This window comes from Phoca vitulina, unplaced genomic scaffold (genome assembly GCF_004348235.1).
Source record: "Phoca vitulina isolate PV1807 unplaced genomic scaffold, GSC_HSeal_1.0 scaffold26, whole genome shotgun sequence".
NCBI lineage: Eukaryota > Metazoa > Chordata > Mammalia > Carnivora > Phocidae > Phoca > Phoca vitulina.
The window spans coordinates 17704058-17728242 of record NW_022589729.1 but is presented as its reverse complement, the minus strand read 5'-3'; the positions used below and the strand labels follow the sequence as shown (position 1 = coordinate 17728242).

General features: G+C 33.0%; 1 protein-coding gene across 7 annotated transcripts in view; it reads left to right on the top strand.

Annotated features, from left to right (window-relative positions):
- The window catches only part of KCNT2 (potassium sodium-activated channel subfamily T member 2), a 377236-nt gene that overhangs the window by 151574 nt on the left and 201477 nt on the right, over positions 1–24185 (top strand). For 6 of the 7 annotated variants that reach the window (XM_032422169.1, XM_032422167.1, XM_032422166.1 and 3 more), the window contains exon 8: positions 751–845. In XM_032422169.1, coding sequence (XP_032278060.1) covers positions 751–845 — 95 coding nt within the window. Of the gene's footprint in view, positions 1–750; positions 846–9622; positions 9692–24185 lie in introns of all 7 variants that reach the window. The other variant, XM_032422163.1, reaches the window with a different exon arrangement.

Here is a 24185-nt window from a genome sequence, read left to right as displayed (position 1 = left end):
TTTTATCTCATGATTTTCATGTGGTCAGTTTTTAGAAGTTATGTTATTGAGTACGTACTCATTAAATTAATTAATGAATGCATGAAATAAAAAGGACATGGCTTTGACTTGTGTTACCAAATCACCTTCAAGAAATTTTATAACAAATTGCATGGGCAATATCAACCATTTGTGAGTGCTCACTTTTTTGCATTTTAAACAATATTGGATATTATTATTTTTTAACATTTTTCAATTGGAAAGATAGAAATTATATCTTTAATTCACCTTTATCTTTATATTAATGAAATTAAACTTAAAAAATTTTGTTCATTGGCTGTTTAGTTTTTTCTGTTCATGATAGATTGCCTGGCATATTTCATGTCATTTTTCCTGATTCAGAGAATGAGATGTGATTGTAGCCTGACCTAGCTATTACTCTTAAAATTAGAATTTTCCATTATAGACATTGCTTACTGTGGAGAGCTTTTTGGGAGTCAGTGCAACATCTCTATAAATGTTGATAAGGGGGAGTAAACTGAAATTTGGGGCTTTGGTGGTCCCCCATAGTGTCATTTTTGTAATATGAATGCTAAGGTAAAGTATATTTAGACCTAGGCAAAAATGGAAATATGTTGCTATATCCATTTAAAGTATATGCATCGAGTGTGCACAAGATAGTTGAAATATAATACACAGTAATAAATGTAGTGAAACTCAGGGATATGTAGTATTTTCAAAATTAAAATATGCTTTTTGGTTTTATTTTAGAATGATCTGCACAGAGCCATTCAGCGTACACAATCTGCAATGTTTAATCAAGTTTTGATTTTAATATCTACATTACTATGCCTTATCTTCACCTGGTAAGATTGTACATATCATTATTTTTATTGTTTCATTTAATTATAGTTTCTAAATACACATTATTTTAATTGAGTTGGCTAAAATAGAGAAATACTCACTATAAATGTAAGGGATCACCTATAGGAATAAAAGTGAAATCTCTCCTTCAGTCTTACAGAAAAAACAAGAAGGTGCATCTATCACTTGGTATTGATATTTACTGCAACTTTGACATTTTCCCAAGTGTTGTAAACAACCAAATCAAAAGAATTTGTACTGCATGCCACAGTTGTCAAACAAGAAATTTTCTTTCAAACTGCTGACATGGAGGTGCCCTTATATTTCTACAATCTTCAGAGCAGAAACACTATTGAGAAAACTGTCATTGCCCATCACTGTCTCTGTCCCTGCCTTCTCTCCATGATGTTTTACTGTGCAGTCAGGCAGAAAGCAAGGGCAGATCTCCTGGCAAAGCAACGCAGGACTTGGTACTTTGCTTTATTATAGAAAACAGTTATTTCTTCTGGAAAGTCTCACTTTGATGGTTATAAAGTAATCCAGTGGGAAATGTTGCGCTGCACATATGGATTCACGTAGATCCTTAAGAGGAGGAAAAAATGTAAAAAATCAAAAAATGAGGTAGAATAATATATCTGTTTTGCAGGAGTCTTAGATATTATGTGTAATTGTGCTCTGTCCTGGATTTGACCTATCAAGAAAGAGAAAAAGTTAATTAGGAAGTACAAAATAAGAAGAATGCCCCATATACTAGTACAACTGAATTAGATATAAATAGAGCTATAGATAGATATATATAAACATAGGTTGAGATATGTAGGTATAGCAACTACTTTGTGTCAGTAGTTTGTAGTTAATATCCCTATTAAGTGTATTGAAAATAGGTTTTATTACATACTTTATATCTTAAAAAATAAATGTATTTTAAAATATTAAATGTCTTTAAATATAAAATATCTCTCTAAAATTGACACAAAGCCATCTTATCATTTAAATCTTTTTTACTGCTCACAAAATTTTTTTATTGTTCACCTAGTAAACACCTAGCTGCCTAAATATAAAATATTAAAAGTAATGACTTCCCTTCTAAAGTCACTAAACATTCTTAATTTTAAGATAATGATATTATATGAATAGTTTAGGAGTTTTTTCATTTTATTTATAGAAAAATACTCCAAATTAAAATCTCTTGTATACCCATGTACTTGCTAATATTTCAAATGCTGGAAAATTACAAAGAGTGAAATGAATGATTTTTAAAATATTATTAGAGTCTGTTAAAGTATATTTAGTAAAGAGGTAATTGAAATATTAATGCTGAGGGGCACCTGGATGGCTCAGTCATTTAAGCATCTGCCTTCGACTCAGGTAATGACCTGGGGTCCTGGGATCGGGCCCCTCGTTGGGCTCCTTGCTCAGTGGGGAGTCTGCTTCTCCCTCTGCCCCTTTCCCTGCTCATGCTCTCTCTCTCTCTCAAAGAAATAAATAAAATCTTTTAAAAAAAGAAATATTAATGCTGAAATAAGGACAAGTTATTTTTATATGATAACACTTAGTTCACTTTAGTTTTGGAGGCATCCTCATTACAGTGAATCACGTAGGGTGGGCTCTCCATTTGCTCTTACTTTCTGCCTATTTGTCTATTTCTTCAGTAGTTTTTATTTTCAAAAGAAGCAACTAGACAGATTTTGCCACTTTCTTATGCCAAGGGATGCAGTAGTGCTAGATAATGGGTTTTCATGATGTATATGAAATTGCTATTATGCAGTTTATTTATCATTTAAATTATTTGTGCTTCACTTTTTATTTTATCTGCAGTTGGAGTTGCTTTTGTTGTTGTTCTTGTGTGTTATTGGTTTTATTTTATTTTATTTATTTTTTTAAAGATTTTGTTTATTTATTTGACAGAGCACACAAGTAGGGGGAGCGGGAGAGGGAGAAGCAGGTTCCCTGCTGAGCAGGGAGCCCGATACAAGGCTCGATCCCAGGACCCTGGGATCATGACCTGAGTCAAAGGCAGACGCTTAACTGACTGAGCCACTCAGGTGCCCACGTGTTATTGGTTTTAATCACGTACATTTTAAATGTACAATGTTACTGTTTTTAATCACATGTGCATCAATACATTTTCATTAATACATTTACATTAATATGTTTTTGAATTATAATATCTAGAATGGAGAAACTGAAGTTTGATTTCTTTGTGTATTTTTCTCTAGCACACCAAGCAAAATGTTTTCATAATTTATGACCATCATCTTAGGGTAGAATAAGTCTTTTTTTTAATTCACCATCAAAAGTGTAGTTATCTACAAGAAAAATATAAACAATGTTATATTAGTTATAACACACAGCTGTTTTAGCAAAGAGTTATACCACACACACTGTAAAATACAAATATACATAAAGGTTCAGCAACTTAAACAAATGGAAATGTTTAAATAGTCTGTCCAAGAAGGTTATATCAACTTAATATTGCTGGAGACTAAATTTCCTTATAACTTGTTTTCTGCCATTCCCAAAACATAGTTTCCATAACGTGGCTCAAGATGGCTACCCAACTCTTGCCATTATATTCTAACTCCAGCCTGTAGGAAGGGAGAAGATAAGGCACAACCCAGAAATTACATGCATAAAATAGGCCAGAATTTGGTCATATATCCACACATAGCTGAAAGGGAGTCTACAGAAATCTGGTCTAGCTGCGAAACAGTATACCCAGCTGAATATTGTACTATCATGGAAAACAGAAAAACTGGATACTGTTGAACAATAAGCAATCTTTGGCACTGATAAGTCATAAAAGTCCAAATGCATTTCATTTGTTTAAAACTCAGGTTTATGCTAGTTTGGAGCTTGTAGCAACTCACTGAATTTACCTAGCTCTATTTGCCACATTATTAAATGAGGATAACATTAATCACCCTATAAAATTTTTGTTGTACTTTTTTTTGATGAAGACTAAATTAGATATGTTTATACAATGTCTATCAGAAGATATGACACTTGGTATGAACACTCCAAAAATTTCATTTTTTTTTCTGCCTCAAATGTCCTCTGTATATAAGAGGATTAAATTATGTGACTGCACAAAAACTAATTTGCTCTAAAATATCTAAGCATAGTAACTTATTAATAATAATATAAAAGTGAACCGAGATGCCTGAAAATATATTTAATGGGAAATATGAGAAAACATTTTCCTCCATTGTAATGTATTCAGGTTTTTTGTACTGTCTACATATTTCTAATATTTATTTCCTCTAGTTAGCTTCACTAAGTTAAAAGTAATGGTAGCATTTCCCCTCTCTCTGATACCTTTAGTGCTTTATACTATACAAATATACAGACATATATATAATTTTTTTACATTGTTGTGGGATTAGTTTTAATTAATTGTGGTTACATTATGTCATAGAGCAAGACTGTCAGTGCTTTTCCAAATCAGAATTTTTAATACATACAATTTAAGCCCCCAAATATTCAGGAGCTAATATTTGATGAAGTGGATGTGTTGTTCATGAATCTCACAATCTTAAAATTACCTGTTTTGGAAAGCTGCTATATAGTTTTAAAATGTATCTTCTTTTCATCATTATTAACATTACAAAGAACTATCATTAAGCATCTGTCTACAAGAGACACATGCCAAACTGAGATAACATTAAGCTGCTGACCCACTCTCTGTAGGGAATGTGCTCAGAATTGTTTTTCCTGTTATTGTAATGGAATTTGGACTAATCTTTCCCCAGTCCGCTGTGTACCCCTCTTGATCAATAATGCACACTTCCAAGACAGCTGGGAATTGTGATTCAGCCTGTGTCTCTGTAACAAAGCAGAGGAAACTGGTACATTGGGAATTAAGTGCATGACTTTAGCTTAATTATCAACATATTCTAACCAATAATAAGTACTCTAATTTGTAATACATTTGGTGTTTCTAATTTTACACTAGTAGGCTTATTTTGCACCTACTTTGTTTCAAACTTTAATTTTTTATTTGAATATGTATGTTTAGATATTTTCGAATTATTTCATGGAGCTATAACATCAAGATCTGTATTATGTAAATGGGTATTTCATGTTTTAGTCCAATGTAAGAAATTCAGTTTACCTCCTCATTCTCATTTCAGGAGAAAATAAATCCATTTATTGTTTAAAAACATGACCTAGTTAAAATTATTAACATGCTTAATTCAAAAAGTATTTGGGATTTTCTTGTGCATCTTTGATTAACACTTATTTTAATGCTCGACGCCGAAGTTCTTAAACTCTGTTTACTGATTTAACTCTTAAGGCAAATAGCCGTGTGACAGGAAGTGGACAGTGAAAAAGTAAGAACTGAAATTTGGAGGAAGTATTAAACCATGATCTCATGATGTTATCACCATCATGGTATTTGGTTACTAGTTTTGTTTGGTCACATTTGTTTTGCTTTATTACAAATGAATGACAGAAAGTGTGTTTGTCTGAAGATCTGGAAACAGCCCTCAGGTTTGTATTACACTAGAACATATAGAAAACTCTTTGTCCCAACTAAATTTTGTGTAAGTGGGAAGCCAGATGTTAGGCAGTTAGAATTTAAACCATCATTGAGTTATGAGGGTAATGTATAGTTATTTTCAGACATACAAGAACTTAGAAAGTATGCTACCTACATATTATTAAGTACGTACTTAATAGGAATAAGAAAAAAAAGGATAAAGGAAAAGGAAAAATATATAGCTTATGAGAATCTGTGGTTTATGCAGTAACAACGCCTTGGATCTTTCTCTGGGAAACCCATCTTCACACTGAGTTTTATCAGAAGTGCAGTTGAAGGCTTATCCAGGCAGAGGCAGAGACACCATTTTTAATTTCTATGATATAGGTACCTAGCCAAGGGAGGTTTTCAATTAGAAGGTGGGGTGAAGGGGTGAGAGAAAGCCAAAGTGGTCATGCCACAGCAATTCTCATGTTACAGATAAACAGAGGCACAGAAAGGTCAAATAAAAAGATAAACCTTAGATTATCATAGGTCTACACTATTAAGAAGCAGAGCTCAGATCTGGGCGTAGGCAAATTGGTGCCAGAGCCCACATGCTTAACCACTGTAATATTATTTGTATGATGTTCTAGAAGTCATTAGCAGTAATAATAAACTAAAAAAATAAAAGAATTATGTTAATTTTCTCATTTCTATTATTGTGAATTTTGAAATTACTATTTGAAGTAGAATTATAGTTTAGTAAGACATTAGGATGACCAACTCTTACTTTTTAGATTTTTTTGATTAAGGATAGAAGAATACTTTAGCCATTGCTATCTCTTTTGTGTGAATAATAAATTGCCTCAAATTCAGCAAGTTTCTAATCCTTGTTTCTCTTTTTAAATTTTAGCAAACACATATACAATTTAGTTAAAATTATGATATACTCATGATTATTATCTGTTTAAATTACTTCCTCCATTTACCTGTTCATCCATCTCTCTTTCTGTATATCTGCAGAGGTTGGGAATATATTCAAGTGATTATTTATGGATATAGAATTGTGTATCATGTTTTCAGCTGTCTTCCGCATACTTTCTTCTATGGTTTAAATATTCAGAATGAATATGCATACTTTTTGAAAACAAACAGAACAGTCACAAAAATTAAGGAATGTAAAAAGAGACAACAAAATTTAACACAAAATATCAGATGTAAAGATCATATTCAATATAATTTGCATAATTAAATCCTTCCCTTAAAAAAGTGATTCTCATATTAAGTTTTTTAAAAATCCAAATTCTTCACCTTTATCTACTATTTACTCTTCGAGTCCCAACTTTTTTTTGAGTCTCAACTTTTAAGTTGAAGCTCTGCCCTGAAGTTTTCTTGAAGGTCATCTGAATTATGGGAGATGCCCAACCTTTATGCTTCTCAGTGTTGGAAAAAATTATAAATGTACAATGTTTCTTTAATTATCAGGGCTTCTTGGTAGATATTCATGATATATAAGAACAAAGAGTCAGTTTTCCTTCCTCACCATTTTATGCCCCGCATCTCTTGGTTGGATATATAAGATGCTTCACAAATATTTGTAGTTGATACACAGTAACATTTGGGGGTCAGAATTCCCAAACAATATCTTATCAACTGGAGGTACTTAAATATATTGTAAATTAAGTATACTCAAACCATATATTTTGAGACTGTTCCTTTAAATACCTTCTTCCCACAGTTAACTTTGGTGTGAGTTATACACTCTCAGTGTAATCTGTGAAGACATTCTAGGGCTGTTGTTTCTGCCAAAGAAATATAACTGGGTAGTAAAACTTCTACAAATTTAATTGAAGAGAAATACTCTTTGAAATAATTTTTATAAATTGCATACACACACCACATATATAAGAACTTCCATATAAATCAAATTTTGGCTGTTAATTTTGTCTCCCTATAACTTCTGAATTTATGTCTTGAGAATTTTTCTTCCTTTAATGTTAGAATTTGTGAGAACAGACAATTTAATAAAATTACTGACACTATCATCTCCTATATTGATCTTAGAACCATATTGATTAAATGCTAGAGAGCATTGCTATACACATACTATCATGCTTTTTTCTTCCCATCATCTTTCAGGATTTTTGTTTTTTTATTCTACTTCTTTCTTTGATTTTTTTTTGGGGGGGTTTCTATCTCACTTTTGCTTCTCCCATCTGATCTAAATCCTGAGCCTCTTCTGAAAAGTGTTCATCATCCATTTATTTTGAAATAACGAAAATGCATGTTTGTGCATTAGGGTGAGGTGTGGTCACTTTTCATGAATTACTAAATTGCAGTGTATGTTGACTTCAGATTAATGGTTTATGGCATGATTCAGTAAACTTTTTTGCATAGATTCAAAAACAATGCCCAGGAATGTGAGAAAACTTTCTTGCAACAATAGAAAAACTAGATTTATTATTACTTTAAACACAAAATTTCTCCCTAGAAAATGTAAAACTCCCAACATCTCAGATATCTTAAATTCCATGGGAATATTTGGTTTTAGGGAGATACTCTATAGGAAATGAAAATGATTATTTGGAACAATTTAATTGGTATTCATCCAGTAAATACCAAAGTGCAAGTCGTGGGCTGATTTGAATACTAATGTCTGAACTACAAGCATGAAATCAAAGTGTTAGATGCTTTTAGCACAGAATGCCATTGCTAATTAAGTTTTTCAAGTAACTGTGCACAGCAATAGGATTCATAGGGAGTGCATGGATATTTAAGGTTATTTATTTCTGCTATGTGACTTTTTTTCTCTGAAAACATTTTATTGTACAAATTGACATTTACCAGGTGGTGAGAAAGTTTACAGTCTCAATATTTCCTTTCATTCAAATTAATGTTTTCCTTATAAACTTGCCAAAGCTTGAAAGCTTGTACAGTAGTTCCCCCTAATCTACAGGGGATACATCCCACAATCCCCATTGGATGCCTAAACTGTGGAAAGTACTGAATATATATATTCAGTAAAGATTCAGTATATATTCAGTAAAGATTAACAACTAATAATGGAAAGAATAATTATAACAATATACTATAATAAAAGTTATGTGAATGTGGTCTATCTCAAAATATCTTATTATACTGTACTCACCCTTCTTGTTATGATGTGAGATGACAAAATGCCTATGTGATGAGATGAAGTCAGGGGAATGACGTAGGCTCTGTGACATAGCTTTAGGCTACTATTGACCTGATGCTATGACAGAAGAAGGAACATCTGCTTCCACTGCAGATACTTGAAACCCCAGAAAGCAGAACCACAGATAAGAGGGGACTACTATATAACTAAATGTATAGTTAACATTTTAAAAGAGGCAAATTTTAAAGAGCACTAATTACAATTAGTAATTAAGATGCCTTTGTTATTATATATAGGGGCTATTTAAGCAAATCAATTACGATTTTTCAGTTTTTTTAAAGAGGATAAAATGTTCAGATTTTGTTTTAGAATTGCATAACCCTGAAGTCATTTTGTATGGATCTGTGTCAAAGATAACACTGAAGAATATTTTGTAAAGAAGCAAATCTCCCGGTAGACTCTCAAATCCAGCATTCTTCACAAAACATTTAAAAAATAAACATCTTCTAAAAAGAAAAAAAAATCCTAAAGCTCACATTGAAGCTTTTAAACAAATTGTATTTAATTCATTTAAATTCTTTTAATATTTGAAATGTATGCTTATCTAGTAAAATTTTTCAGTGCCTATCTTATTTTTCTGGTTTTTAATATTGCTTTTCTTATGAAGCAGCCATCTGTTAACAAAAATATATATGACATTGCAATATGGGAGGTTTGACCCAGTTGCAGGTTGGTGCTGAGATAAGGTGGTGAGTCTCACACTACATCTGTTTAGCTCCTACCAGACCTGTGCAGGGAGCTTTGTCATGAACAACTCCATAAGCCTTCCAAGTGCTGAGGATCACATCTTACTTGAGTTCTTATCCATGGCAAGAGCCCAGGTCCACGGTCGTTGCTGTGAATGGTGCACTTTAAGGCCAAGAATTACCTGAGGAACTCTCAAGTAGTCAGTGAGTGCATTCTCCTCTGGGTTAGGACAAGCTGTATACTGAGTCATGTTATTTGCTGGCTCCTTCTTAGGAATGATGTGTGAGAAAACTTGACAAAAAAGCGATAGCTTTACAATCAGTTAAAAAGATTCTCCATTCTGATTCTGGCTGTGCTTAAACTTTTTCATTTACCATGTGCATTTCACTCAGGTTGTTCTTCACACAGTTATCCTATTTTCTGTCACTTAGTATGGACTTCTTCAATTTCCATCTTAATGACAGCTCTTGCTACACCAGAGTGACTACAGAGTTTCTTCGGTAAGCTCTAAGATGTGCTTGCTCTTTGGTATGAATGGTAAAACTCTTAAATCGGAGCGATATAATCCTGGGTTCATTTTATGCCTTTCACATTAACTAGTTCCATGACTATACCTTCATATCACTTACTGTGTACTTATCCATTTGTGCAGAGGGATCGATCTCATGTTACGTGTTCTTATTGCAGTAAATTAAAAAAAAAATAGAAGTGACACAGTTGTGATAACAAACTGGGTGTCAGGTGTGGGAGAAAGAAAAATTGAAGGATGATTTTGAGATTTGCATTTTGGGAAACTGACTGAATGATAGTGCCACGTACAAGGATGAAGAAACCTGGAAGGAAACATAAAGAGGAAGCAAAATAAAAAGTCCATGATAGTTGAGCTGCTTTTTAGAAACCTTAATGAGGTGTTGAATAACCATTTGTATGTAGGAGCCTGGCGCTCAGGAGAGGGGTGGGACTTGGTAGAGTGGGTAATATCAGCATATGGGTAATTGTGAAAGGAAGGTCATTAGAAAAGAGCACATAGGGAATGAACCAAGTGGAATTTTTGATTAAAAACAAAGCAAAATAAAGCTGTAACAGAATAGTAAGAGACATTGTATAAGGACAAATGACACAGTTTATAGGGACAGAATCTTCATTCACCTCTGTGTCCAAAAAAGGTGGCAGTTAACATAAAAAGTAAAAACTAGTGAAAATGTAAAGAGCACTTGATAAGAATGTAATTGTAGCAGGAGATTTTAATAAAGAATCGTATCACTAAAATAGATCCAAGAATTCTTTTTATTTTCACTTCTCCAAACATAGCCCTTCCTATACCATCCAACCCAGATGGTTGTCTATTTTAAGCTGCAGTCAACGTCAGAGCTTTTATAGTACATTCTCATTATAATAAAAACATTTTCTTACCATCAAGCAGTCAAATCTGTGCAGAATTCATACATCCTTTTAAAACACCACCAATTATATATTTTTTTCTCTCTTAAGATTCCTTGTTTTTTCAGCCTGCCTTTCCCTTCTTATTAATTCCTGTTCTGTTACCTAACTCTTTAAATTGCTTAGACAGTTTTGCATTTCAACTGACTTTTAGAATCCTTATATTTGGGATCATGTATCATTGCTGTTCTCACAATTTCCTATCAGTAAATTCTGTAAATTCATTTCATCGTATTATGCTTTACCCTCTTTCTTGTGCATAATCTTTGCCAATGTATTTTAAAGTATTTTGATTCAGAGTGTGGAGAGACTCCTTTTAGCATTGTCTCCTTTCTCTAGATTCATTGCTTAAGCTGATGTATCTCCTACTCCAGGGTTATATTAACTTTCACCAAAGCCATGCAAATGTTATACAGAATATTTCTGAGTATCCCTAATAATCCAGGTTCATTTGACTATTTAATATTCTTTTTTTATAGCTCCTATTAGCCCATTGAGTTATGTTTATTATAGACCCTTGTTATATCTCTCTATTTAAGTTTTTGGTATTTCCTTTTAGGTTCCTGGTTTGCTAACAAATTGATTTTAGGATGTTCTAAATATCTCATTTGAATTTCATATGAGTTTGTTCCCTCTAGTGTGTCTACTGCAAGGTAAAAAACCACTTTCAATCCCCTGCTTTATAATTATCTTTTATATTGACAATTGAAACACCCAGTTGTCTTTTCTTCAAGCCAAATATCTCCTGAATGCTTTAACTTTTCTCCCCAGGATTTTTTGGTTTGTTTGCCTTTTACTAAATCTTCCTATTTTATAATTATAAATTCAAACAGGGCCCAGTGCTGAATAACTACAAAGATCAAACTATCTTTGTAGTTATAAAAATAACTATATAAAATTATATAAAAATATATAAAAATATATTTTGTAAGCTATAAAGTGCTATTTAAATAGAATGTATTTTTTGTTATAATTTAGAGGAACGATTTGTAGTTTAGTGAAAAAATTGTTCTTCTTAGGCTTTATTTCTCACAGGGACATATGTATATATGCAACTCTCCAGAGGGACTTTAGGTAAAAACATATCTTGATTGTGTCACCTTCTTGCTGTGTGGCTTTAGTTAAATGATAGTCTCTCTGAGCCTTAATTTATTAATTTGTCAAATAAAGAAAAATATTGTACAAACCTCAAGAAAAAGACTTGAGGCAGTTTTAAAAACAGACATGAAATTAAGTCATTATAATAGGAATAGAAGAAACAACACATCAACATAGTAAGAATGAATTATAAGTCTCATATTAAGCTCTAAGGCAGCTCAGGTGGAGGAGAAATGTAACTGTACTTAGCTCTCATTATGAGAAAGAAGAAAGTACACATATTTCTCAAGGTAATTAATCTCCTCTTCCCTCTCCTGAAGAACTCAAGAATCTCTATCTGTAGGCAGGATGGTATACATTATATATAAGTATAGAAGCATACTGTATATTATTTCTTATACAAATTTTTAAATGCAAAAATAGCATTGGTTTCCTGCTTATAGGCTTAGTGTTTCACATTCATAATTGTTAAGAATAAAGAAAAGTGCTATTGAGATACTATCTGTTAAATGAAATTTTGAGCACAATGGGTCTCATGATGAGTAAAAAAATAAAGGAAATAGCATATTTATTGCATATGTTGATTTTAAAAATGTTATTTTTTACTTAATTTTTTTTTCTGATGTAAAAAATACAGGATCAAAGATCTCCTTGAATGGTAGTACCTTAATTACAGTTTTAATTCTCAGCTTAATTTCTTTGAGTATAAATAATCTGATGTGGTAAAGCTCTTAACAGATTTTTTTTTTTTTTTAATTGAAGCCACAGGAGCAAAATGTGTATTAGGTAAATGTCAACACAAATCATGTTTTCCAGTAAATTTCTTTAGTTTAGAATGTGTCATTGACCTCCCGAAACTGCTCTTTGAACAAATATCATTGATCAGGAAAACAGTTGTAATTTCCAGTGAAAAAGAAAGATGATTATTTACCTAGGAGACCATTCTACATAGATACTGGTCTATTTGACATTAGGTTATGAGCAATTAAATGCAACATCAGCGGAAATGTTAGTCGAATAACCAAAAGAATTGATCAGATACTTCTCAAGAGTGTTCTTAGTCACATATGGTTATATTTGTGTATTACAGAATTATCCGAATATTATACTCTATGAAATAGGCATATGTTCACTTAGCCATCTCTTGGAAAGAGGAAATTTTTCAATTGATTTTAAGCAGTGATTGAATATTATAAAAGTAAAAGTGCTATCATTATTGCAAAATTTTTCTGTTAATGAACATGACATATTAGTATTACATTTTAAAAGCTGGACTTGAGTAAATTATTATATAAAAATAAGAGTCACTTTTGCTGTGAGAGTAATTCTCACTCCTTACAATGTGAAGTAACATGGTAAGCTGTATGTTCTCTTTTATTTTAGTAGCTAATTAGTTTTGGACCATTTCAGATAGAATAACATAAAGCTTTATTTTGTGCCTTTATTTGATTTTCAGAAACTGTTGACTAGAGACCAAATATTAGGGATTGGTTTTGTTATGTAGTAGCACCTAGCAATACATGCCTGTGGGAACATGTTAAATGAGTGTAAACCAGCTTAAATTTGCTGATATTTACTGGTGCCATTTCTTGTTTCACATGAACAAGGATATATAAATAAGTGTTTTCAGGGGGTGTGTCTGTGGCTAGAATGTCCTGTGCCCTTCTAGGTCCTTCTAGCTGAACTAAGAATCAAATTGACATGAGTTAGATTAGCAGGAGAAAATCAAATTTAATTTTGTAGGTAGGGGCACTCCACATAGACATGGAAATTCCAAAGACACTCAGGCAAATGAGGTATATATGTCATTCTGAACTAAGGAAAAGGGGGTAGGGGTCTGGAACTTCAAAGGGAAGGGATGCATTTCACAGGAAGATGAAAAAGAGTGAATGTTTGGTAAATAAATATTTGTCTCTCCATAGAGATGGGTTAGTCAGATAAAACTTATCTCTAGTAAACCCTTATTTTGGGAAAGACCCCCAACTTAGATTTTTCTATGTAGTTAAGGGAGGGGCAAAAGTTTCTCTTGAGCCTGCAGGGTCTCTGTCTTCAGCACAAAGTACTGCACATGCCAAAGTGGCCCATTTTGGACCCTACACTCTTCATCTTACTAATTTCTTGATAAAAAAAAAAAGTAATGTGGAAATGTATTGCTAAATCAAACCTTTCCTGGAGATAATTCAGATACATACATATTTTACTTTTATCAACTGTAAGTATGTACGTATCTTTAAATCTCTAATGGGAATTAATGGTGTGTAAAGCTAATATTTTACTGACTAGGTACTTCACTTTTATGAACAGAATCAGAAGAAAAATGTTCAAGCAAAAAAGAGTAAATTGCAGAGTCAAGAGCTCACAACTTAGAAAATGCTTGAGGACTAAATTTTGTAGCTCTTTTATATCCATTATGGTCTCTGCTCACAGCTGTAACTTCACTTAGATGATTTGCATGGGTAATGTCTTAAGGTGATTTGTCAGCCTGGAGACTAAGAGTCTAGTGTAAATATAGTTGCTGCTTGGAGCAGGAGTAACCATTCAGGGTATCAGCAGACTTTTATTAATGACCTCAACACTACTCGATTTGATCACATCATTCATTTTCTTGCCTAAAGTTTTTCATTTGTGTCTACAGGATAATATAAACTCCTTGGTGTTGTATATAAAGTGATTTATAATCTGTCCCTGCTTACTTCACTGACCTCAACTCCCCTTATTTGTCTTACTTAAGGCTATACTTTAGGGGCACCTGGGTGGCTCAGTCGTTAAGCGTCTGCCTTTGGCTCAGGTCATGATCCCAGGGTCCTGGGATTGAGCCCCGCTTCAGGCTCCCTGCTCGGCAGGGGGCCTGCTTCTCCCTCTCCCACTCCACCCTGCTTGTGTTCCGTCTCTCTCTGTCAAATAAATAAATAAAATCTTTTAAAAAAATAATAAAAGCTATACTTTAGTCAATGGCACTAAAGTAATGCTTTCACAGTTGGGTTTTTTATGCAAAATTCTTTGCAACCAGTAGAACTTACTTTGAACTGTTCATAACTTGATTCATGAAGCTTTTCCTATTGAGAATACCTTTTTATTTTAAGTAAACTAATGGTTAGGAAGAGGTGCGAATAAAGAGGAAATTAAAATAGATATTGTGCTTTTTTTGATTGTTTTTGAAAATTAAACTTTAAAAAAGAAGGAAAAAAGGAATATGATTTGTGGAACTATTGACCTTATTGTGTGATTCTATTATTAAGGAGTCAAGTAGAGATATGTTTAGAAAGGATATCTGATGTCATGGTGGGACTCAGAAAGCCAGTGTAAGTCACTGGCTTTAATATTTCCAATAATCCAATATTAAATATGATTTAATATTTCCCAATATTAAAGTCAGAACATTACATGAAGAATCATTTACATATGCATGGAGGTTATGAGCATATGTGTGGGCATGTGAGGCACTATTAGGTGCATGCACACACAAATGCAGATACACATACTTTTTAAAAATTTTAATTTAAATTCAATTTGGTTACATATAGTGTATTATTAGTTTCAGGGGTAGAATTTAGTGATTCATCAGTTGCATATAATACCCAGTGCTCATTCCATCATGTGCCCCCCTTAAGGCCCATCACCCAATTACCCCATCCCCCCCATCTCACTTCCAGCAACCCTCAATTTGTTCCCTATAGTTAAAAGTCTCATGGTTTGCCTCCCTCTCTCTTTTTATCTTATTTTATTTTTCCTTCTCTTCCCCTATGTTCATCTGTTTTGTTTCTTCAATTCCACACATGAGTGAAATCATATGGTTTGTCTTTCTCTGACTGACTTATTTCACTTAGCATAATACCCTCTAGGTCCATCCACGTCATTGCAAATGGCAAGATTTCATTATTTTTGATGGCTGAGTAATATTCTATTGTGGGGTGTGTGTGTGTGTGTGTGTGTGTATGTACACACACATCTATATATATATACCACATCTTCATTATCCATTAGTCTGTCAATGGACATTTGGGCTCTTTACATATTTTGGCAATTGTGGACATTGCTCATATAAACATTGGGGTGCATATGCCCCTTTGAATCACAATTTTTGTATCCTTTGGATGAAGGCCTAGTAGTGCCATTGCTGGGTCATAGGGTAGTTCTATTTTTAACTTTTTGAGGAGCCTCCATACTTTTTCCAGAGTGGCTGCACCAGTTTGCGTTCCCACCAACAGTGTTTTGATTTGTCTTTCCCTGATGCTGAGTGATATTGAGCATTTTTTCATTTGTCTGTTAGTCATTTGTATGTCTTCTTTGGAGAAATGTCTGTTTAGGTCTTCTGCCCATTTCTTGATTGGATTTTTTGGTTTTTGGGTGTCCAGTTTGATAAGTTTCTTATAGATTTTGGATATTAGCCCTTTATCTGATATGCCAGTTGCAAATATCTTCTCCCATTCTGTAGGTTGCCTTTTAGTTTTGTTGATTGTTTCCTTTCTGTGCAAAAACTTTTATTCTGATGAAGTCCCAATAGTTTCTTTTTGTTTTTGTGTCCCTTGACTTTGGAGATGTGTCCAGCAAGAAGTTGTTGCAGCCGAGGTTGAACAGGTTGCAGCCTGTGTTCTCTCTAGGATTTTTATGGTTTCCTGTCTCATATTTAGGTCTTTCATCCATTTTGAATTTATTTTTGTGTATGTTGTAAGGAAGTGCTCCAGTTTCATTCTTCCTCATGTGGCTGTCCAGTTTTCCCAATACCATTTGTTGAAGAGACTGTCTTTTTTCCATTGGATATTCTTTCCTATTTTGTCAAAGATTAGCTTACCATATAGTTGAGGGTTCATTTCTTGGTTCTCTATTCTGTTCCGTTGATCTATGTGTCTGTTTTTGTGCCAGTACCATTCTGTCTTGATCACTATACCTTTGTAATATAGCTTGAAGTCCGGAATTGTGATACCTCCAGATTTGCTTTTCTTTTTCAACATTACTTTGGCTGTTTTGGGTCTTTTCTGGTTCCATACAAATTTTAGAATTGCTTGTACTAGCTCTGTGAAAAATGCTGATGTTATTTTGATAGGGATTGCATTGGATGTGTAGATTCCTTTGGGTAGCATAGACATTTTAACAATGTTTGTTCTTCCAATCCATGAGCATGGAGTGTTTTTCCATTTCTTTGTGTTTTCCTCAATTTCTTTCATAAACGTTCTATAGTTTTGGTTAGGTTTATTCCTAGGTATCTTATGGTTTTTGGTGCAGTTGTAAATGGGATCAATTCCTTGATTTCTCTTTCTGCTGCTTCATTATTCATGTATAGAAATGAAACAGATTTCTGTGCATTGATTGTATATCTTGCGACTTTACTGAATTCCTGTATTAGTTCTAGCAATTTTTTGGTGGAGTCTTTTGGGTTTTCTATATAGAGCATCATGTCATCTGTGACAAGCGAAAGTTTGACTTCTTCCTTGTCGATTTGGATGCCTTTTATTTCTTTTTGTTATGTGATTGCCGAGGTAGGACTTCCAGTACTATGTTGAACAACAGTGGTGAGAGTGGACATCCCTGTTGTGTTCCTGACCTTAGGGGAAAAATTCTCTGTTTTACTCCATTGAGGATATTAGATGTGTCTTTCATATATGGCCTTTATGATCTTGAGGTATGTTCCTTTTATCCTTACTTTCTTGAGGATTTTTATCAAGAAAGATGCTGTATTTTGTCAAATGCCTTTTCTGCATCTACTGAGAGGATCATATTGTTCTTATCCTTTCTTTTATTATTTTGTGCTCTGCTGCTTAAAATGCTTTGTGGTATCCTTCTTAAGCAGGGTTCTTCCTTGCCGCCATATTATACACAGCTGTATGACACAGAATTCAAGTCCCTGAACCTCCTACCTTCTAAAAGGTGATCGCTTTTCTACTTGTAGACTTGCAATATTTGTTTTCTCAGACCTCTGATTTCTCGGGTGTTCAGAATGATTTGATAACTATTTAGTTGTATTCAAGGCAGGAGACAAACTTAGGGTTCCTCTACTCCTCCGCCATCTTAACTCCTCCCTGATATACATACTGTTTACGTCCCTCATCTTCTATAGCATTTCATTAAAAGATGTATTTTCTCAATGATCAGACCTTGGCAATTTTCTTTTCATTTTATGTTGTTCTGCTAAGAATATGTTATATATTTTAGCTATATTTTCTGTAATCCCACACATATTTCAAGGTAGTAGGGTATGTTTTGTCCATACAAATTAAGGGATAATAATAAGCATGTGAAGGACTAATTAAGAACACACTCTCAGGCTATCATCAGTTTCAAGCATCAATTTTTGTGTCAGAATCCTTACAAATTAACAAAAGTCGAATTAAAAATATTTTTCTAGTTGTGTAGTTGGCCAGAAAGTACTGCTTGGTTCTATCTGCTCTTGCATAATTGGATTTTAAGAATAACCAAGCTTAACCTTTCAGGGAGTGGTGACATGGGTCTTGAGACCTTTTCAAGCTTGTTCTTACTTAACAGAGGATTCTGTTGTCTGATTCCACCAGCCCATTAGCTGAACCTGCCCTTAATATATTTTCACATTTTTTTTTTTGTATGAATCTTTCTTTCAGTGTGTTTGTTGTTATTCACAGAAAGAACAAGAACCTCTTTGATCTTACTGAACAGGAATGAATTAGTGTTTTGTGTGGCAGAATTTGCTTTATGACTTGCTTTCTGTGTATAATGTTTGGTCGCAAGGCTGTTGAAGAATAGGGTCTGATGCCTCCACTTTTCCTCCTTACATCGGAGGTTATAACAATGTGCATCATAAAGAATCTTATAATAGTGAGCAGACAAATTTTCTTAGCCCAGTTGTTAGGGTTTTAATTAAATCTTTTATATTCAACTGTTTCTGGGATGTACCCTCTTAGATTCCTCAATGTAAGTATGTCCAAAGGCAGAGTTATGATATTTTTTCCCCAAATTGTCCACATCTCTGAAATAGTAACTACCGTCCATTCCTTGGGGGTAATTCCAAAGAATGGAGTCCTTCTTAATGCCTCCTATTCTGCGACAAAATACATAATCAGCAAATCCCACAGATTTTACCTCCTAAATATCCTGCAAATCTACCCACTTCTGTCCCTCTCAGACATCACCTCACTCATCTAAACTATTGTAACCTCTTTATAACAACTGCTGTATAACCGGTTTACCTAGGTCCACTCTGGTTCCATTCCAAACCATTCATCTCATGGCAACCAGAGTGACCTTTGTGCAATGTAAATATAATTGCGTTACCGCTTGCTAATGCTTGTTAAAATTTTCCCTGTGTCTTGGGATGAATACAAAACTTCTTAATATTTCCTAAATTTCCTGTACAATCAAGATTCTCCCCATTTTTTCATTTTCATCTCACATTCTTAATTTTTCCTCTGCTCAGGAGTCCTACTATTTTACCCCCTACTGCTCTCATCACACTAACCTCCCTCCTCCCTAGAATGCTTTACCTTTTTTCTCTCCAGAGTAAAATATGACTCATCTTTTGTTTTATGTTAATGTAAACATCACTTTGTCATTGAAGCCTGATCCACCTGAATAGGTCAGATTCACAATTATAGGAAAACGTAGCAGGTGGAGGGCAAGGGTGCTCTCCTTTGTAAATTTATGTGTATTTATATTAGTCATCATTTTATGTCTCTTTCACTGGACTCTAATTCCCATCAAGGAAGCAGCCATGCCAACTTTTCCATACCATTGTCTCCCCTAGTACCTAATTCTGTGCCTACCATGTAGTAATACTCAATAAATAGGTGAACAAATAAATGTAAAACTTTGTCAAATGCATATGATCTACAAAAGAGCAAAAATAAAATTATAAGCACTTTATTGGAGATTCAGGAGAGAAAAATCCTAAGTTTTCAAGGAAGCAAGAAGTAGCAAATAAGACATATTTTTAATCTATTAACAGAAATGTAAGGTGATTAAGTACCACATTGTCTTTATTTACTGTCTTATCCATGTTATTTTGTTTTAAAAATATGAAAATATAATAGCCTTCTGTTGGTGATACAGGTTTCCACTTTTTCCATTTAAAGGTTTCATTTCTTAAAATTAGAGCCTCCTGAAATGAGAGTTACAAGAAGAACATGATCATGATTTTACTTGATTCTTAACTATACCATGTTAGTATTTTTGACTAATAATTTTGCCTCTTTATTTTCACCTCGTTTAATTTGTTTTACTCATTTCTTGTATCCCACTGCCTTATTTTTTTGTCTACTTTCTTCACAATTCATAGTAGAAAGCACATTTTACACTGAGACCCAATATACATTTCTTACTAAATGATTATGGTTCATCCATGTATGAATATATCCATGTATGAATACATGCTCAGTGCAGCATATAACCTGAGGAACACAAAACAAAACACTACATGATTATAGTTCCATCTTTCCTATTATGAACAAAAACCCTGCCTCCATCTGCACGCATTATCATAGTAATGGCCCATAGGCTGATGAGTCTATGAGTAATTTACAAAGACTGCTCAGCAGATGCGTTTATTTTGTTTAAATCACTAATGATTAAAAGAGAGGAAATGTAACAAACTACTATTTAATGTAATTTTGTTAAAAGAAATATATTGAATAAGAATGGCAATGAACAATGTAGAATCCCTTTAATTGAAGTATTTAAAAGAAGACTTACCACTCTTTTATGGTTGGTGTAGCCTTAGATAATTTCTATCTCATACCCTGGTGATTCTTCTTTTACTAGGTTAGTCAGAAAAAAAAAATATTTAAAAATGTATACATTAAGATGTTAGCTTTTCCTAATGGAGGACTACTTAGTTAAAGTGAAACTTAGGAAATTAATACTTTATATTAGGTTTTTTATTTCTAAGGGTAATTATAAATTTAATGCTTGATATGATTTTTTTTCATGGCTCTATGTACTTAGTGCAAAATGCGACCCAATCCTTTTTTTTTTTTTTTTTTTGTTAATGTGGTTATGGCTTTTACATAAGTGTTTGAATAGTTTCTTTAACTAAAATTATCCTTAGTGAGATTTAACAGTATTCTAGTTAAGAAAAAAAGTAGAATTTTAAATTATTTTTAATGAGATACAATTTGGAGTTCTCCTTTCCATATGGCATGCTCAATTTGGTGATCCACATTTCAAATAATCACAGTGCTTATGAAAAAAATTTGTCCTCTTCTCTTAGTTTCTTTGTCAGCAGAGAGAGGAAGCTTTTTCTCTCTGTTTATCCAGTACTCAGTATGACTGCTGTGGGCCTGCATTTATAAACTTTGCCAGATATGTTCAACGTTTAGATTTTTAGGAAGTCAGTAAAGACCAAAGAATGATGCTTGAAGCTTATTTATTCTTGTGGATCTATGGAAGGAATGGTAGGGCGTTCCAAAATGCATATTTAGAGATTTATAATCATTATCAAATTGAGATTAAAGTAGAGATGAAACACTTTTAATATTATATATTTTGATTTCCATTAAAGAAAAAAAAAGAAAAAACTTCAGGGTCTGACAGTTGCACTGTTAAGTTCTTTTAATGAACAGTTAATCCAAAGCAGTGTAATTCAGGGCACAGGCAAAGATAAAAAGATACCCCAGTCATTTAATGATTAAGCTACACCGTGATTCTGAAAGACTCAGACAAAGCACAAACTATGAGCTAATGTTCTCATAGTGTAGTTCATAAAATCCTAATCCTTTGAGATACTCTTTCAAAAGTAAGAATTTTGGCCGGTATGTTTGGTTAATCTTTTGAAAATTATTGCATTCTCAGAGGTCCACAATAAACATTAACTCATTAAAACGATCTGAAAAGTCTTTCACTAAATAAATAAATGTTTAACCCAGAGTTGCCATTTTTTTTCTGATAAATACAGGTTTAATGATACATTGTTCTTTACACAGATGGCTACAGAGATTTTATAATCCCGGTGTATACAGCCTTGCAACACAGACCAGTTAGCTAATTGGCTAACCATATACAGTGGCAGATTGGTGTTTCAAGAAACATATATTGAAATACAGAACTGTAGAACAAGGTCACTTTGAAGAGTTGGATATAAAAATCCTATAGTAGTAAATTGCCAGACTAAATCCAAAAGTTTATAGTAAAAACTAAAGCAATACAATATAAAATATTTAACAAGCAAAGGGCACTTACTAAATATTAATTACCTTAAGGATAGATAGGAGTGGAGTAATATTAATAACATTATTTATATCTTTATTATTTGTCTTATATTAGCAAATTAGTATTCTTTAGAACTGAAATACTGGAACCGTAAAAAACTTATCATCAAGGAGGGTTTACAGAGGAGGTAAAAATGGCTTACTATAGGTATATAGGTATATATTAATATTATAGGCATATATTAATATATATTATTACAATGGATTGGACATATATATCTTACAGGAATGATAAATTCAACATCTTCAAAAATGAAATAATTTTCATCCCTCTCTACCTACAAAATTTTCCCTGTTATTCTTTACCTTATATCATGATATCCATTGCCTTTATCTCCTGATGTCTATAGATCATACTGGAAAATCTACAAATATTGGTTAAAACGAGGGACGCCTGGGTGGCTCAGTCAGTTAAGCATCTGACTCTTGATTTCCGCTAATCTCAAGGTCGTGTGAATCTCTGCGTGGGGCTCTGTGCTCAGCACAGAGTTTGCTTGAGATTCTCTCTCCCCCTTCCTCTGTCCCTCCGCCCGCTTGCACTCTAAATAAATAAATAAATAAATAAAATCTTAAAAAAGGAAAGAAAACCAAATCAAACATGATACTTCTCAAAAACTGTATTTGTTTCACATGGCTCTAGTCATATAGTCAATCTCTTATGCTTATTGATTGTGAAAATATTAGATGATATGTAATTCCCAAGGGCATTTTTCTATATTTATATTTCTTTGATGATCAAGTTCTGAGTAGGTATTTAAGGACATATTTTGTTCTCTAGTCTGTATAGTTGAAGTGCTTGCCCACTTTGATTTAGAAAATCTTGCCAAAGTACCATGCCATAAAATTCCTAAAGGATTTTTATTCAGTAACAGTGATTTTTAAAAACAGACATCATCACAAATGGGTATTCATAAAGCTAAACTACATTATAAGGCAGAATGGCTCTGTGAAATAGTTTCGAAAGTCCAATTTAAGCTGACTATTGTGAATATCAACCACATTTATGCAAAAACATAAACATACGCATGGCAAGAATTTTCTACTTCCCAAAATACATAGTTTCAAAAATAGGTATATTTAATTAATCTTCATAAAACAGAAAACCTATAAGTTATATAAAATTAGATATCTATTTAAATAACAGTAAATATGAATGTATGTATAAAATAATAGAAAAAGTGAAAATTTTGTTAATATTCCTCCCCCCCACCAAATAGTAGTATTTTAACATTTAAATCATGAATATTACCATATGATGATATACTTAGTAGTTACCCAGGTCAGTGAACTCTATAAATTTATACACATATTAGGTACATATATGCAGTCTTTTACATAATTACATAAAAATTCTTTCACTCAGTCTCAGGGCTAAGTAGTCCTTTTTAAAACATGTCACTAGCTTGTTATTGACATTTTGGCCTAGAAATAGTGGCTTAATCTTGTTTTTTTTTCCCCGATAGCATTACCAGGAATTAGTTGTCAGTTTCCGTAAATGATAATAGTGAATCCTCCAAAGGTCAGCTAATATCACCATGACTGTGCTCTTTGTACATAGTTAAAGATTGTGAGTTTATCTTGCAAATTGCCTAAGTTTTCTTTCTGAAGCCCTCCTAATGCCCATCTTTCCACTTCCAAAGCAGTTGAGAGCTGCAGGATTGAGAAGAGATTGACAAGATTATAGCTACTCTCATTAACTCATGGATGATTTTCTGCTCCTAATAACTTTCTTATCAAATCCACAGCAAAGAGGAAGAGACCTGCTACTTTGTCATCACCACTCTTTTTCTCCATAGTCCCTGAATATATTGTTAGTAGTACATTAATTTTTTTTGTCAAGTGCAAAACAAGGGCTTTATATCTATTTCTTTTATGCTGGGGCTGGAATTTAAATTACAAAATTACTACTGAATTCATTGAACATTATTATGTGTCAGGCATTTCACTAAGCATTATTAGTTCATTTTATTTTCATAATAACCAAATGAATAAGATAATATTGTATTTACTTTCCAGTTGAGAAGGATAAAGTTTAAAAAGCTGAAGTAATTTACCTAAATTAGAATTAATCAAGTTATAAGTTAAATGTTTGATTATTAATTTATGGTATTACTAGTAGTACTATTATAAAGTTGTGGTCAAAATCATTCACTTTAGATTTTAGAAGCTCTTTTATGTAGACTATGGTGTTGTATTCATATCTGCATCTCTATCATACAGTACAATGCTTGACACTAGTAAACCATCCATAAATGTATTTATAGGAATAAACATGACCTACCTTTAT